Source organism: Nematolebias whitei, chromosome 11 (genome assembly GCF_014905685.2).
Source record: "Nematolebias whitei isolate Nwh7 chromosome 11, NemWhi1, whole genome shotgun sequence".
NCBI classification, from domain to species: domain Eukaryota; kingdom Metazoa; phylum Chordata; class Actinopteri; order Cyprinodontiformes; family Rivulidae; genus Nematolebias; species Nematolebias whitei.
The window spans coordinates 25,764,278-25,782,405 of record NC_056508.1 but is presented as its reverse complement, the minus strand read 5'-3'; the positions used below and the strand labels follow the sequence as shown (position 1 = coordinate 25,782,405).

General features: G+C 40.4%; 1 protein-coding gene across 1 annotated transcript in view; it reads left to right on the top strand.

Annotated features, from left to right (window-relative positions):
* Positions 1-593: 593 nt before the first annotated feature.
* LOC119417570 (poly(rC)-binding protein 4) overlaps positions 594-18,128 on the top strand; it is a 55,948-nt gene continuing 38,413 nt past the window's right edge. Inside the window, exons 1-2 of the mRNA XM_037684806.1 lie at positions 594-742; positions 17,307-17,497. Of these exons, the coding sequence (XP_037540734.1) occupies positions 17,390-17,497 (108 nt within the window). The 5' untranslated portion in view covers positions 594-742; positions 17,307-17,389. The remainder of the gene's footprint in view (positions 743-17,306; positions 17,498-18,128) is intronic.

The window sequence follows — 18,128 nt, the reverse complement described above, 5'->3', positions numbered from 1 at the left end:
AGGGTCTGGATGGATGGATGGATGGATGGATGGATGGATGGATGGATGGATAAATTCACAATGACTTTAAGCCTCAGTCTTTTTAGAAAATGATGCCAAGTGTTGCAACCTGAACGGAGCTGCACTAGATGGCGCCATGCCCAAGAAAGATTCTGCTCCATCGTGACAAAAACTTCAAAAGAACTCACGCAGACCTTACCTTTGCCTTTTGCATGAAATGAAATATCTGACTGTGTCGCTTTTGTTTCTTTGCTTATAAATAGACTCTGGTTCGAGATGAACAGCAGACGAAACCAAAAAGGCAGTGCGTAAAATGCGCGCACATCCTGTCTGTCTCAAAATCCTATAAATGATCTCCAGGTTCTGATGGTTTCCCACCGACCAGGTGGTCCTGAACGTGGAAATCTGGAACGAGCTGGAGGACAAATGCTTTTTTTATTTTTATTTTATTTTAGGTTTTTTCTGCGTCTTGGTTAGCCGTAGCGGTGGTGAACAGTGTGTGTGTGTGTGTGTGTGTGTGTGTGTGTGTGTGTGTGTGTGTGGGTGTGTATGTGTGTGCGTGCGCGCTCTCCCTCTCCTCGGCGCACACAGCCGCCCCGCGCTCCAGTCTGCTGACACAACAGGACAGTCCGCTCCAGCTCCGAGTCCCGGACTACATGTGGATCAGAACCCGAGAGGCGCAGATCCATCAGCCCATGCGGATAGTTTAGCGCCACATCGGCCCCCTCCTGCATGACCACGGGTAAGTGGATGTCGCTTTCTTTTCTTTTCTTCATTCGTGTGTTTGGAAACGCACCGTGATCTCCAACTTGAATCGCGCACTGATGTCGCCTGCAGAGACTCGTCGTTTTCATGCAGCTCAACTCTCAGCCCGTTGTGTGCTCGTGTAAACACCGTCTCCTGATTATTGAGTTTGACGCAATCACACGAGAAGAATGTGCGCCACGCTGGCCCCGTGCGCGTCAGGAGACTTCGGACAGGGACAATCGCTCTGTTGTGCGCGTGCACTAGTTTCATGGTGATAAAGTGGACCCCCTGCTGATGACAGGCCGGTCCTGAACGCAGAGACTGTTCTCAACAAGTCCCGGGTACAGTGGGGGCGCGCGCTCGGTGCTGAGGCAGCGGCTCTGTGTGACAGCACCATTATTCACCAACGCGCCTAATTGCACCAGCGTTCCTCTGACTTGATGACGACAAGAGGGTTCATGCACGCGCAGGTACATGCCTTTTGGTTGCACCTGCTCCTTTTTTTTTTTTTATCATCAGGTTAAAAAAATCTGAGGGGACATTTGCTGGATATGTTGTAGCGCCGCTAATCCAGGCAATAATGTACTGTAATTGGCAATGTCTGTTAGCAAAATATCTAATTAGCTAAAGATGAGATTTTAATGACACTCCCAGGAAGTGATCATTGGATGCACATCTACAGTTGATTAATACTTGAAGTCAGCTTGATTCAAGATGGCCGCCACAGCTAATCAACATCAGAAGGCACAAAAATGCATGCCTTGGTAAATAATGGTAAAAAATGGTAAGCTTTGTTTAAAATGTTCTCCTTCACTGTTGCATAATTTCTCTCTATCTGTTAACAAAACATCTTATGAATCATGCAGGCTTTAGTGAAACTCGAAAATAGTTATTAATTTATGTAAATCTAAAACTCATAACCATTTGCAGTCAGGCTGTTTCAATATGGCCACCACCGCTATTTGACATTAGTAAACACAAAAATGGCTCCAACTCATTCGTTGTTTGAGATATTGAACTTGAGTTTGGTGTGGTAGTCACCGAGAGTCATCCCCATCACATGCATTACAACACATTACATTAATTATTAGTTTAAATGTGTAAGACATCAGACAAAATGCATTCCTTCAAATATATATATATATTTAATTTTAGCACTACCCATTCTCACAAAAGCTTTGTTACAAGTTGTTAAAATAAAAATGAAAAAATGTCCCATTTTATTTTTACATTTTCACTTTATTTCTTTTTTACAGTAAAAGACCTGAGAGTAGAGTTGTGGTTCTCAGCAGTTTAAGCAAATACAAACAGGAAACAATTAGAGAGCAACACATTTAGGGGTTCAGTTGGACGTAATGGACTCCATGGCAGTTTCACCAAAGCAGGAGAACATAAATCAGATTTATTTTCCTGAGCTCACAGCAGAGATCAATAAAAAACAAGAATGTTTCCGTGGTCATGTGGTTAAGAGGGCATCTACTTGAGTGCAAACACGCCTCTTAGCCTATTCCTGTAGGCTGAACAGAACAAACAATTTGGCTGATGTGAGCCAGAACTCTTATTTTAGAGGAGATCCTGGAGGGAATACAATGCCAGGCCTTCATGCATCGCTGTTTCTCTGTCCAGATTCAATTCCTTAATGCACTCTGAAAGTCGGAGATCTAATAAGAAGTGGAAGAACATCTTCAATAATGAAAGCCCACCTGCATCTCTGCTGCAGAGCGAGGGCTGGGGCTGAGAGGCTTCATAAATAACAGAAGCCAGACCCTGACACGTGCTGCTCCATCGTCTGGGAACTGCCAATAATCCCTCTCATCTAGTAACTTGCTGCTGTTGCAAAGTGAAATGAGAAAGGGGAGGTGGGTGTAGTTTATATTTCAGTCAACATATACTGTATATATGTAGCCCAGTGCAGATTTGTCCCTCAGCTGAGAAAGAGATTGGAAATGTGAAATCGCCTTTTATAGTTGGATCATTTTGACAGATATCCAACATTTTGTTCCTGATTTCCAACGCCAGCAGAAAAACCACCAGACGTCTGAACGTAGCCACGATGCCGAGCGGCACCTTTCATGAAGCAAAATGTCATTGTCGTTTTAAATCCAGACGTTATTCTCTGTTGTTGTTGCTGGAGTGTTGTTGTGACACAAATTAATTTCCTCAACAGGATTGGAGTTTAATCCCTCATAGCTATTAGCCTGCGTTCGAGCAATTAACTTGTGCGTGTTGCTATCTAATAACTCCAGGCTCTCGAGGCTCATCCGCACCTTCCTCGGCTTTATTGGTTTTGCTTCGGGGTTCACTTCACTCTTGTTTTACCACGAGCACTTGTTGGTTTCCAGCTTCTGCGAGGATAAACAATGTGTGTGTGTGTTCAGTTCTCTAAGAAGGGAACTTTTCTTCTGAAAAATAATGTGACCCGCGCCCAAAGACCAACCCCGTCGCGAACAGAGCTTCGGGCTGTCCTCGGCCATAAAAAGGCAGCACTGTGTTGACGCTCCGCATGGCGGGGCCTCGTGACTCTCCCGTTGTGTCTCACATTGAGTCCCATGAGTGTGATTTGTTTGGTTCAGAAATGATCAGCAAAGAAACGCTCTCATTCGGCCTGTTCCGTACAGAGACCGAACGAGGAGAGTGCATGATAACTTCATCCCTTCACGAGTAAGTCCTGTACATCAAGCAAGCTGAAAGACTGCCTTGGTGATATTAATCCGCTTTGCTCTGTCGTGCACTAAATGGAGTCGTGTCTTTTTTCCTTCTCTCGCTTTCATTTAGCCATCTGCATCTGTGAATGTGTTTCTGTTGCAGGAAAGAAGCTTTTTATCCCCCTTCAGCTGGCAAGGGCCTGAAATATTTAACAGGGACTGCACTATTTTTGGGTTTGTGCTCAGCTTGTTGTGGAGCTTATGTAATATGTAGTTTCAGCTCACGGTAATGTTTTATACCAAGCAACATGCCATCCACTCTGCCCACTTAAGCGTAATAATGCTTGAAATAGTAGCAGTCTGCTGCCCAATAAAGGACATTGTTCAGCTGGGATTTGTGATTAAAACAGGAGAAAGGACTCCAACGCCATCTGTTCATTGACAAATGTAATCGCCTCGTTGAATACTGTATCTTATATGTCAAGGAGGCAGAGCCAGACCTGATTGTCTCAAGTTTCTTGCTCCTAATAGATATCGATCCGCTCGTCCATCCCTCCTGATTTGCCTCTCGATTCTCTCCCTACTTGCCCTCCTCCTTCCCATCCGAGGTGTCGGATTCTCTGACTCATACCCTGGTGTGGAGGAAGGGAGAAGAGAGCAGGATGAAAGAGAGGAGAGAAAAGTCATTTTGCAGATATGGAGTGTGACCTTCATCTAGTAAAGAGGGATGGGATAAAAGCTGGAGTTAATACCCTGCCAAAGTGTATTCTCCACTGTGGAAGAAACACACTCCGAGAATGATATATGACCCTAACAGAGCCGCCCTGATAATAAGAGGCTAGGCAAAGCAAATAGTCAGAAATTTCCAAGAGTTGAACCCAGAGGAGCAAACACTGGAAGTCACAATACGATTGAAGCATCCAGCGGAGACAATCTGTCTCTCTTTGCTGACAAATTAGACTAAGTTATAAAAGCCTGTTTGCTTTCCACAAACTCCTATAAAAACAGTAAATACAGGCTAAGAAGGTGTCACCATGTCTGGAACCAGCAGAGAGATAAGAAGTGACCCAGAAATACAGTTCCTTATCTGTGTGCTAAAGCTGTTTTCATTCCTGCCGGCAATAATAGGCAGGAGGAAATAATTCAGTTTTACCTAATGAGAGAATGGGACAACATCAAGACCTGATCATTGCTCTTTAACGGGTATGGGCTTATTAATAGGCATTAAGAGAAAGTTAAGTAAAGCTGTCCGGTCCTGATGACCTGCTATTGACTGTCTTCATAAACTGGACCAATTACGCTGCTGTTCATTAGGGCTGGGCTCTGTCAGAGACGAGGACATGGACCTGCTGGAAGTGACTTTAACTCACTGTGACAAGAAGATGACTTGTCACTGTTGACTCGTACCACTTGACCTATGATGGATTTTGCAAATGAAGCCATTTCTAAAGTCGTTGCATCACATAAAGTGGCTCTAACTCTAAAGATTGCTTTTTATTGTGAGGAAGAAGTGCTGTTGAGTGTGAATTGTTTGGCTGTCGATGTTTTAGTTGCAAAGTGTTCAAGATGAGACCTTCATTTATTATTAAGCCATTTAGTTTTCTCTCTGGGCTTTTAAACTAAAGGTTAGCTGGTATCGTTTCATGTTGGTCCACATATATTTGGACAATAATGAATTGGAGTTATTTTGCATGTCTATCAAAATTAAATAGTTACAACGCTGTAATAAATATTGGCTTTAAATGTCACTTTTTTATTCAGGAGGTTTAACGTGAAATTTTGAGATTTTTTAAAGCTTTTGTTCTTTATGGGGCTCAAATGTAGTTAAATAAAATGGCATACTTCTATAAAGTGTTGATTTTCCTATACAATATTCTGACTTTTTTCATAGGCGATTACAAAGACAACATGCACAGTACTCTGAGTTTGTTGTTGCAGTTTGTAAACTGGTATTTTCTGCGCATTTTCATTCAACTTTATTTATACAGGCTAGTCTCATTGAGTCACGAGGACTCATTTACAAGAGAGACCTGTTTTAGACAGACAACAAATAAAGCACAGACAACAATAATTCAGCAAATAGCAACTAAAATCAAATTAAAGTCATAAACACAGTCAAATCAAGACAAAACAATGTAAAATACTAAAAACAAGAACATATTTGCTTTGATATTTCTATTGACATTATCAAATATTAGTGTCATTTCTCACACCAAAACACTGTTTTTGGTGTGAGAAATTATTTTGAACGCTTTCTGATGTGGATATTTTTAAAACTGTTTCTAGTGGAGCCGTGTGAACGGGAGAAACAGAGGTTTGCAGAAACAATAAGCTAATATCGTACTTTGCTCATGCTCAGTATCACTCGGGGCTCAAACAAATATAAAATATAAATATGTAAAGGGGGCAGTCTTGTGGGCAATCTTGCCCCCTGTTGATACAGGACAAGTTTCTCTGTGGTTTTGATGTGCGAAAGGGAAAAACAACTTCTGGAGTAGTGAAAAAACAAACTCCTTGGTTTCTGTATTATCCTACCTGTTTGCCTTTTGAACGCATTGAGTTTGCTTTTCTCCATCTGCATTGTGAGTTCCCACCCAGGCAGTTTTGCTGCATTTGGCTGAATTTGAGCTGACTGTTTATCTTTACAGACTGAGCGAGCGCCACCGGAAGCCTTTAAACGTCGTCACACTCCTCCCAGGTGATGGAGTGCAACACTTCTCCTGCACATACAGCTGTTTGGCTGCACAGCGTTTACAACAGCACAATTCAAATACGACTTTAAACTTCATATATCTTGTTTTACGCTGAACAGCTTCAAATTTTAAAATGACCATTATTCTGCTTAAAAATTCCTCAAATTAAAGCTGTCTAAACTCTGAATTTTTTTTTTATAATGAGTTTTATCTAATACATGTTTATCAGCTAAAATAAGAAAAACGTAATGAAAATAAAGTAAAATACTTGTTCTTACATTTAAAAACATCACAACCTCAAACTTAACTTGGCTGAAATAACTTTATTTATAAATGCAAGTTGGCCAGAGAACTTAAAGCACATGTTTAATATTAATATTTCATATTGCTGCAGTCAAAACAGCCATATTTAGGTTAGTGTAACATAAAACATCTGTCTTCTACTGTTTTATTTTTAATCCTCTCAACGTTTATCTCCAGAGTAAAATCTCTCGACAGCTTTTCTTTAAAAGGCACGACAAACTAATATTTACGTCAATCAGCAATTAAAAACACTTTTTTTATTATTTCTGTTTGATAATTAAATCTTGAAGCTAACTGTAATTACAAAGTTTATCACAGTTAACTTTTTCTTTTTTTTGTTTGTTTGTTTTGTCCCCTTTCCATAGCATAACATCTAACAGATTAAAAACTTTTGCCGAAGGTCATTTTTATCTGCGTCATCCCTCATTTAGGCATGGCCGCCTGCAGCAGACTGCCAGCCGCCTCTCTGCTGCAGGAAAGCCGGCTCCAGGAGCAGAAGGCACAGGGGGGTCCGATGACCCTCTCTGGGGTCTTGCGGTTGACAGGCGACTCGGACTGCAGGCTGACACGGTTGTGCTTTAACAACAGATGAAGCTGGGGGCCGATAGCAGAGCGTGGCCCCCTCTGTGCCGAGGGCCGACCCGTCTCATTATACGTGACAGAGCTGAGACAGACATGCCGAGAGATGAAACACTGCACTTTAATTTCAAGCCTCTCCTGTTTCACAGCTAAAACCCTCTTCTTCTGGCCATTTGTGTCTCCTCTCAGTGAAGTGAAACAGGAAGCGCAGCTACGTTTTAGTAACGTTACGTGAAAGTGCTTGTTAGTCCTAAAGATTAGATCTTTTCATGACATATTTCTGTATGGAGCTATGATGTAAAATGCATCCATGTCTTTGTATGTTGTGCTTTTCTTGTACATTTGAGGCCCAACATTTTCTCACATCTATTTAAATATATCAACATTCGCAGTTTGTGAAACTACGCCTGCCTCATTCTTACTTTTAAGCATTAATGGAGTTTTTTTTTTTTTTGGGGACCACTAAAGTTTATTCATGTTCATGAGATGCTTCTTCTTCTGTAAGGAGGTGTTTTTGTTCCAGTTGACGTCTTCATTCTGCTGAGTTCTGGCACAGCCCCTAAAGTCAGATTAGTGATGACTCCCAGTTTGTGCCGTGGCTCAGATAGTCAGCGCTGACAGGAACAGACAGCTTCTCATGGGAATATCACACTTGATCCAAAAGCCTCTTTACAAAGTTATAATTTTGGTGTGTGGTCATATTAAAATACAGAAACAGATGGCTGTACATGTTTTTATGTTCCACTGTATCGATTTGTGTGCATGTGTGTTTCCTTCAGCATCATATTAGGTTTGTGGAGAAGCTGTCTAATGGTAACGTCGCGCTGGGCTGCCACTGTGGGCGTCAAATTGCAAACGTTCATGAGGGATTCTCTAAAATGTCTTGAAATGTTCCAGTTTCTTTGTGAAGACCCAGAGCTTCACTTTTGTGTCACAAGGTTTTTGAACATGCATGAAAAATTTGCATTTTTTTCTTTTCTTTAAACAGTCTGTGTGGTTGTAAACATCTGGAGCCCAGCTTGAGCTTTTCTAAAGCTTTGTTTTCATTTATATGTACAGGAATTCATGTTGATGTGAGTTTGTGCTAATGTGTCGTTCATTGGGATTCCAGGGGAAAAACAGCATACGGTAGTCCCTCGATTATTGCGGGGGTTACGTTCCACACACCACCGCGATACGTGAAAAACCATGACGTAGGGACGTTATATTTATTTTAATATTTTATATATTTTAATGTTTTGTAAGGCCTTCCCACACTCTTGCAATGTTCTCAACAATCTTAAATCTACGTAATTTTAACAACATAGGTGTTTGTACTATACAGTACTGCAAAATTTTATGTGGGTACTCACCAGCGCTGCAGACCCACCCTGCAGTGACGAAGCCCACCGCCCAGTCCAGGTTGTTGTGCACGTTGATAATTGAACTTCAGGCAGCTTCAAGATAATTTGTGACTTTCCTGCCAGGTCTGTGAGTTTAACAGATAGATCGTTACTTCTGACTTTGTGTTGCAAAACTTTCCCTCCATTTCAACAGAAAGCAGTGGCTGGATGCACTGTTGGCTTCTGAATAGTGTAGTTCTTCTGACTGGCATTACAATAGGCTTGTTGAAAGAAAACTACAAAATGGCGGCGCCTCTCCGAAGTATTTATTTATTTAGTTAACTTTTTATCCCGTACCATCCCAATCACATGAAAAGTTGACAGTCGTGTACAATGTTACGTTGAAAAACCGCTAAAGAGCGAGTCCGTGAAAGTCGAACTGCGAAGCAGCGATGGGCTACTGTACTTCCTCAGACTTTTCTGTCTCCAACTGAATAATTAAAGTTTGTCTAAGGTTTTTTAGCCATGCCAGTTTCTACAAGTTACAGATTTTCTTTTATATCCTCACTCATACACCAAGAAGCAAATCAGCAGGCGGTTAGTAGTTCTCTGTCCTGTCCAAGGACCTTCAGCCTGCTACAGTGCGTGGGGATCAAACCACCGACCCTCTGACTGGAAGTGGACTGTTTTTCTTCTGGTACAAGCCAACTAGTCCACAACAGTGAGATACTACGGTAGAGATGAGTGTGAAGTGTTTGTTTACTTGTCTTGTACGTTCCATGATTGCCCAAGGACGTTTCTCCATCTTTGTGTCTCCTCATGTATGCGAGCTTTGCTGTAGTCTGAATTGGTTCATGACAGATTGATGCACAAAGTCTTCCTGGGGAACTTCTCATCAGATGAAAGCTTGTTCGAGCTTGTGTTTCAGCTTGGCATTTTGGGCGTGTGTGCGCGCGCTGTGTAAATTGTTGGCTCCTTTTATCCCTGCAGCTGTATGTGCGTTGATTTTATTTTGGTGCACTCGCTCACATGAATGTTGTTTGTATGTATGGTGGTGTGAGGCGGCGGGTGGGGTTCCTGTGTAGGAATGACCTCCCACCTCTTGCCCTCGCTGTGCGTGTGTACACACATTGACACCCTATCGCTTACTGCTCTGTATGTGTCCACCCGAGGGGACACTCCGTCCTGTGTGTGTCTATGAGGCAGACGCTCTGACATGTACTGTTTGCGGACAAGAAACCCTGTTTCTGTCCGTCTCCATGGAGACGAGGCGTGTCCTCAGTCCGTCTGTGTCCTAAGTCAACTGTGAGGGACGTGGTTGTCTCCGAACAGGTGTCCAGTTCTTCAGACAAGTGGGTTGTACAACTTTTAATCTCAGTGGCCTCTCGGGAGTAAAATATTTGAAAATATATGACGGGAACAAAATGTTGCTGTTGAGGGATGAACGCTGGTCGCTTTAATCCTTGACATCTTTGTTTGCTGTATAGAGACAGACAAACACCAGCTCTGCTTTCTGACTTCCTTCAGCTGATATTATTTTATGTGTTGGTATTAGGTTTGGTGTTGATTTCTTTAAATGTGTATGCTTATTTGATACATTTATGCCACCATGTCATGTATACTTACCCTGTATCAGGAAAAATCCCACAGTATGTATACACAGTGTGTTTATTAAAAAAAGCATGTACTTGATGTATTATTATCATAATTTCAAGGGCTTTTATTTAAAGATTAGGGACTGATTTGAACAGAAATGCACAGTGAATGATGAGCACAAAGACACTTTACTATAAGTTGTTGAAGAGGATGAATTTGAGTTGTTATAGTTAAAACAAGCAGAACACAATCAAATTTGGTAAAATTGTAGCTAAAAGCTACAATTCACAAAAACCTAGCCAAAAGCTAAAACATGAAATTAGCTAAACCAGAGCTGAAAGCAAAACTTTACCAAAAATGAAAGAAAATCAGCAAAACAGTAGCTAAAATTTAAAATCTGTAAAGCTATAGTTAAAATCTAAAATGAGCCAAACTGTAAAAACAGGAGATTAATTTAAAGCATGATACAGTAGATTTTAGAGAAGGATTTCAAAAGATATCAATACATTTATATGGGGAAAAGTTTGTAAAAAATCATTTTATTGTTTAATAATTAAAGTTTAAATGAAAAGAAAATACAGAAAGTCAAACTACACTATTCCCAATCGAGAAGAACATTTTGACATTTGAATAAATAAAATAGCACAAATGTTGTGGAAGTGACAGAAAACAGAAACATTAATGTGAACGCTGTCATTTTCAAAATACAGTAAAATGATCTAAAAGGTTTTCTATTTATTATTCTAAAAATCATTTGTTTAGTTTGATACATATTCTTTAAAGGTGACTTTCATTTAAAGTGTTAGTTTGTTTCACCAAAAGTTCATGCTCAATAATCCAGGTATAAAATCCAACAATGTTCAGTCAGGTCACCTGGACGGTTTGTTTTTTTGTGCTGAGACGTTTCACCTTCCATCCGAAGGGATTCATCAGTCTGAGGAAACACCAAACAAAAATGATTCTATACCAACAGCTTACTCCAAAGTGAGAAAAAACATCTTGGGCCAGAGACCATCTTAGCACCAACATAACTGTTTTTTTTTTTTTTACCACTTTGAAGTAAGCTGTTGGTGGAGAATCAGTTTTGTTTGGTGTTTCCTCAGACTGATGAATCCCTTCAGATGGAGGACGAAACGTCTCAGCACAAAAATAAACAAAAAAACATCCAGATAGCCTGACTGAACATTGTTGTTAATCTGTTTATTTTGAAGTAAGTTCCTGTGAATAATTAATATCTTACCTGCTATAGATAGTTCTTTGAACAACCTCAGTTTGGAGAAACAGAGTTTAAATCGGACTAAACTGATGAGCGGTAGGAGTGAGGACGAGATCAAAATGAATGCTGCTTCTTCAAAACAACTACAAGCTCAAAAAGTTCTTGCAAGTGTCTTGGCCACACACAGACTAGCCGTTAGCTCATCATTCTAGTCAGAACTGAACATTTTCTTTAAACTGAGGATGTTCAAAGAGCTATTTGTTACAGGTAAGATGTTATTATTATTATTATGATGTTCTCACAGTAGTTTAGTCCTGTAGGGTTTCTGTCATTTAGCTTCTAACTGAGTGAACTGAAGATGAGTCGGTGACTCATAACTCCAGCTCCCGTGTAATGTATTCACACAGACAGAACAAGACCAAGTTCCTGTACTCGGTGACAGAGGAACAGGACTGTGGACGAGCTCTTGGACTCTGTTCTCCCGGTCTGTCATTTGGCAGCCCCGTGCTGCAGCCTGCTTTTTGCTAATTTTCTGTTCAGAGTTAGCAAGTCTAATTTAGAACAGAGGGGTCTCTGTTCATCCTTGGAAGGCTGCTGCTTGGGATTCGGGAAATGAGTAGTTCAGAGGCTCACCGCCCTCACAGAGACACAAAGCACATGCCTTGTTATCAACCCACAGAGAAGAACATAATGATCCCTCCAACCATTAACTCTTAATGCAATAAAGTGCTAACATTTTAGCTGTGCCTTTCAGTGCATACACATAAATGAGTTAGCCCACGGGCTGCACAAATGTGCTCTGTGATAACACGTGTTGAGGGGGGGCATCAATCAAGCTTAGAGTCCTGATCGCTGGGCTTACAGTAGCTAACAGCAAGGAGCAAACACTCCATTTTGAGCCTATCTTCAGTCTGTCAGGCTTTGATATTTATGGAAACTGAATAGAGATGTGCCTCAAACTTTTTGTGAGATGTTCTGACGAGCATCGCTTTCACCAAAGCAGAGCAAAGTTTATTTGCCACAATTGATCCGAACAAAATGACACCACTGATATGCGCTTTAAAGGCACACGTAGACAGGCTGGCGTTTCTCCGTACCGCGCCCACAGTGGGAATATAAAACCCATAGAACACGTCAAGCTTGGGGACATCTTGAGAAATATAGTTGTACGTATAATAAATAAGTCGGCGAAGAAGTGGCTGTGCCCACTAAGTAAAAAACAATAAACCTGCCTGCACAAGTCTCTAGGGATTTGAGCCTTATATTTGAAATAACAGCTATTAATAAATATGATGTCTTCACATGGCTTACCAAACAGAGGCAGCATGCAGGTTTATAAAAATCCCATTCATCAGGCTGTGGCTGCAGGACTGCAGCAGTAGGCTGGTTTACAGCGGAACTGTAGGCTGGCTGGAATGCATTCAGCAGGCGTACAAGTGGCCTCAGTTTAACGCAAAGAAAGCATTTATTTGTTGCTGGTTCATAAATACAAGCGCCTAACAGACAAAGGGTTGTTTTCGTTAGCTTCTGACTCGAAAGTTGGAAAAATTAAAGGCCTAGCATTCATTGAAGGATGGCAACGTCACTCGCCACCTTTCATGCCAGAGATTTCAAATGAAATAGTCGTGCTGAGAGGGCAGGGAGTGGTCAAGCCTCGTTTATGACCTTTTGCACATTCTTATGCAGTGATGTGAGATTTTACAAGATGGGCTGACACTCAGAATATGTATTTTCATTCAACCTTTATTTATGCAAGTTAGTCTCATTGAGCCACAATGACTCATTTACAAGAGACACCTGTTTAAACAAAGAACACAGATGAGGTACAGACAACAATAGACATTTAAATAAAAGCATATAAAATGAAAACGAGAATAGAAAAAAAACAACAACAGCTACATTATAAAACGATGTAAGATACTAAAAACAGGAACATGTCTGCGTTGGTTTTTGCCAGGAGCTTAGCAGATGTTTAAAATCCCTCAGAGAGGTCAAGGTCGAGAGCTTCAGATCTTTTTTGCAAGGTGTCATTCCAGGTTTGTTCATTGGGACTGACTGTCAGCTACTACCACACGTAATTCTAGCTCAATATCTGCAAAACTGTGTGAGTTGTAGACATGTTTGTGTTGACTAGGGCTGCTTAGTTGCTTAGTCTTGCACTGCAAAAGTTAACTGTGTCCATCCAGTGATTTCCTTCTGAACATTTCAGTAAAATCAGTCCAGTGATTTATGAGATATTTTGCTAACAATTGATGCCAAAATAATTAAATGCTTGTTTTTAATCCTAAAAGTAGAGGGAATTGTTTAACTTGCCTATTTTAGCCATTAGAATTGAGTATTAGAAATACCTGCAATTTGTAATATTAAACATTGTGATGACATCATCAGATGTGATAAACCTACAATTTCCTCACTCTGCACTTTCTCTTCTTCCAAACTGATCTCAGTTCTTCTTTAGTGTCTTGACTTTACTCTCAGCATGTGCCTCTCATGCAGACTCCATCTGATTGGCCATATTGTGTCAGGCAAAGTGTAAATGGGTGACACTTGAAATATACTGCTTTAAGATTTGTTGCAATTCCAATAGTCCTTTGTGATACTGACATACAGCAGTCCACATTGATAACCTTGTATTGTTGTGAAGCCCCAATAGCAGTTGTAGCAAAGTCACTTCAAGGATGCAATAAACTGTGTGGTTTGATGTTAAACAGACATCTTGATTTATGTGGAAGAGGTTTTGATGTGGAAGATATACAGAAGAAATACTCTTTAAATGGGTGAATATGATGAAAACAATGTAAACAGACTGCATGTAGTCAAAATCAAGTACGGCCGTAACACATTTAGAACGGTGTGTGCTTAATGTTCTCCAAGAAACGATGGAAACGGTCAAATGCATGACTGAGCATTTTCAACTTTAAGAATATGATTCAAATAATATTTTACAAAACAAACTGAGGAACTTGTTTCGGAGTGACCCCTGCCAACACAGCAAATCAAACACTGTCACTCAGATATATAATGGTGAAGAATCCATTTGAAAAGAGATGATGGCTCTTATGAGACTGAGACTGATAAATGTGTGTTTGCGATCTTGTAACATCAGAACAGAAAGTTGTCCTCGCTAAAAGGCTTTGATTGTCCATCTCTCCACCCATTTGCAGGTGTAGAGACACAAAAGTACAAAAAAAAAGTTATCTGAGTCAATCACATTTAGAAAAATGCCAATTCAAACTCTATCAGAACACATTTTTTGGGGGAACGTTTAGCCCCTACAGTCATACAGTACTTTGATAAACATATTTAGTCTTTCCTCATCGTTGCGTCAATGTTTTGCTTTCCAGGAGTTAAATCTTTTCTACAATATTTTAAAGTGGTTTCAAGCAAACTTTCTTCAGGCTGTATGACGATCTTTTAAAACTTTTTTTTTTGGCTGCTTTTCCATTCATTTTCAGTCCAGCATCAGAACGTTTTCAAAGAAATGTTCTTGTTTGTTAGTAAGTTAAACTTTTTAAGCTTTTCTGTCCTATAAATTGTCCAGGCCTTAAGGCCCACAGGCTCCCAAACAACCAGTGGTTGTGTTGACGCACACAAGACAATTTAACACTAAACCTATTTATAATGGATCTTTGGGGACTTTGTTACCAGCAGCCTGTCACTAAGACCTTTGTCTACATTTCTTCAGCTGAATAAAATATATATATATATATATATATATATACAAAGAAAGCACAGTTTGACTCATAAAAGAATGTTTTCGCACCAACGAGATGACTCCCAATACAGATGATTGAAAGATGAGGCACCTGTCCAAGTCTGGGCTGAATATTGTTTCCTGTCTCTTCAAGCTGCGAGTTATGTAGATTTTGACACATCTTTTGTCCTCCACTTGTCCTATATTTTCCATATTTTAGCAACCAAAGCCAAAGTCCCTTCAGAAAGCATAGAATGCTGTTGATCAGAACCATTTATTGATCAGAACCATTTATTGATCAGAACCACTGATTGATCTGAACCATTTTAAAAGAAAACAATAATGTTGGACACTTTGGAAGCAAAGTATAAAGAAATTAATGCTGCTTTAAAACATTTGCACAGTTAATAAAGGTTGGAGAAGGCAAGCCTGTGATAGGAAGGTTGTCAGTTCGACTCCCCAAATCAACGTCTAAGGTGAAACACCTTCATTTCCCCATTCTGGGCCCTTGAGCAAGGCTCTTAACCCCCACCATCTGCCCCGGTGCTCTAGATGGCAGCTTTCTGCTCCACACAGAGGGCTGTGGTAGCTCAGTGGTCTGTAGTTGTGCCAGGAAGGACATCCAATGTAAAAACAATCACCAAGTCTTCATGCGAGTTAGTTAGCTGTGTCGATCGCTGAAGAAGGGAGCAGCTGGAGAGGAAAAAAAAACTTTAGCTCTCAACAGCCTAGCTCCATCTTAAACTCAAGATCTTATTGTTCCATATTTTCCTATCAGAGCAATTTGCTTTCAGACTGCAGGCTTACTCGCAATTCCTAGAGTTTCTAAAAGCAGAATGGGAGGAAGATCTTTCAGTTATCAGGCTCCTCTCTTGTGGAACCAACTTCAAGTTCCTGTCCATAACGTTGACACATTGTCCAGTTTTAAGACTGGGATTAAGAATTTCCTTTTTTGATAAATTCTATAGTTAGGGTTGGCTTGTTATGCTGCCATGGGATTAGACTACTAGACAAATTGATCGTATTTCCTTAAATGAATTGTTAAAATTAACTAGTTTTCATTTGATACTATTTCTATCTTAACATGTCATTCTTGAACTGCCATTGTGTATCTGTTCCTACCAAACCCAGTTGGTCGAAGCAGATAGCTGCTTGTCCTGAGCCTGGTTCTGTTAACGGTTTCTTCCTCATGAGGGAGTTTTTCCTTTCCACTGTCACCTTCATGCTTGCTCAAGATGAGAGTTCTATGATGGAGTTAAATTCAAAGCAGTCTGCTCCTTGGATAATATTGTTAACTTGTTTTGTATATGAATGTTTCTGTTCAATGCCCTGAGATGACTTCTGTTGTGACTATTGATGATATATAAATAAACTGAACTGAACTGAACTGAATTGATTTGAATTGAGAAAAAAAAGCACTTGAACAGTGATTTGTTTTCTGGTTTCTTTGATCAGTATTTGGTACAAGCAATCCTAATTAGCAGGATAACAAGCACCTGTTAGGTCTGGAGAGTGCTTCCTCTTATTTCTTCTGTTTGCTCTCCTCCACCCAGCCCACTTTTACTTTCCACATTCATGCTGACTCGCGTAAGCAAATATAAATCAAGTAGAGCATGAGTGATGCTGTGAACTAATTATACCCATCACGCTGAGACTGTGAGCAGCCAGGTGACTCCCGCATTAATCACTGCAGTAAGTGTCACATGCTGACGTGTACAAAGCCACTTCCACGACGTCATTCTGTGATTCGTACAGATGCTTCTCATCTGCTGCCGGAGTATAAATTCTGCTCTGTAACAGATTCTGCTCTCTCCCGCTCCCATAAAATAATACTTAGCACAAAACTTTGAGCCTTTTTCAATTTAAAACAACTGTTTCAAATTAAACTCGATTTACTTTGCATGCTTTTTATGCCATGCTCGTCTTAAAGGGAAACAAGGTTTATCTTTTTAATACCAATGTCAGAAATGGCCCCGCTCGCTGCGAGGGAAACTGCTGGTCAGGTAATGAAGAGGCAGATAGTATGTTAGTCATCCACACCCCCGGTCTGTGAGGATCCCAAAGCTCTGATGAGATGCAGTGCTGCTGACTCTGCTGGTGCCTCTGGTCAATACCCTTCACACACAGCTCTGTTCATTATGACTTTGCAGTGAAGATCACCATTAATATTACATCCACTTCAACTAATGAAGAACTTCCACCCAGAGATACTTAAAACTTTAGCCTGAAAATCTTTATGAATGTGTTTGATTTGAGCTTTGGGTTGTCCTCAAATGATCATCACTCAGCAGTGTGTCAGATGCAGCACAAAGCCAGCAGTGTCTAAAGAATAAAGTGTGAATGCAGCCTTTAAGGCTAATAAGACCAGATTGTTTACACAGAATCATGGCTGTGCAAGAACTCAGATCTTTCTTGCATCATTCAGGTTCATTCAAGGTGCTCTGACAAACACACACAGGTGCATATTAAACATGAAACTGTTCATTTCAGTTTGTGTTTTTCTCCTTCCAGATCAGCACTGAAGGACCCCGGAGAGCCAGAGAACGAATCCTGGCCTTGGCTCAGCTAGTGTGACCGGCGAATGAGCCTTGTTCATGCGTCTCCCTGCGTGCCACTCCCACACCGCCATGAACTGTGAGCAGGACTTTGGAGACGGGGGCTTGGGAGTGACCCTGACACTACGACTGCTCATGCACGGAAAGGTTGTTTGCTGCTGGGCATTCCTTTCAGCACAAGATATAGGATACATACATACATACATACATACATACATACATACATACATACATACATACATACATACATACATACATACATACATACATACATACATACATACATACATACATACATATATACACACATACATACATACATATATATATACATACATACATACATACATATATATATATATATATATATATATATACATAGTAGTCCTTCAATACTTCACTGTTCGTTTTTCTCGGACTCGCTCTATGACGGTTTTTCAACGTAAAATTGGACATGACACACAATTGGCTGACTGATGGATGAGCCGCATGATTGGCATGGAATTTTTATTTAAAATAAATTATTTTAAATTATTTAGCCCCTGCTGCACCTATGTGCAGCCCACAACTGCAGGAGCTGCAGGAGAGCATGGCATATAGCCGCTCTGCAGCGGAGAAGTTGGCGTGGCTGAGAGCCAGGGAGATGAAATCATGACATTTTGTTTTTTTTACAGCATTTAGAGTTCAGAAATATTGTTTAGTATATTGCAAGAGTGTGGGAAGGGTTTAAAATACCTTCATATATATATATATATATATATATATATATATATATATA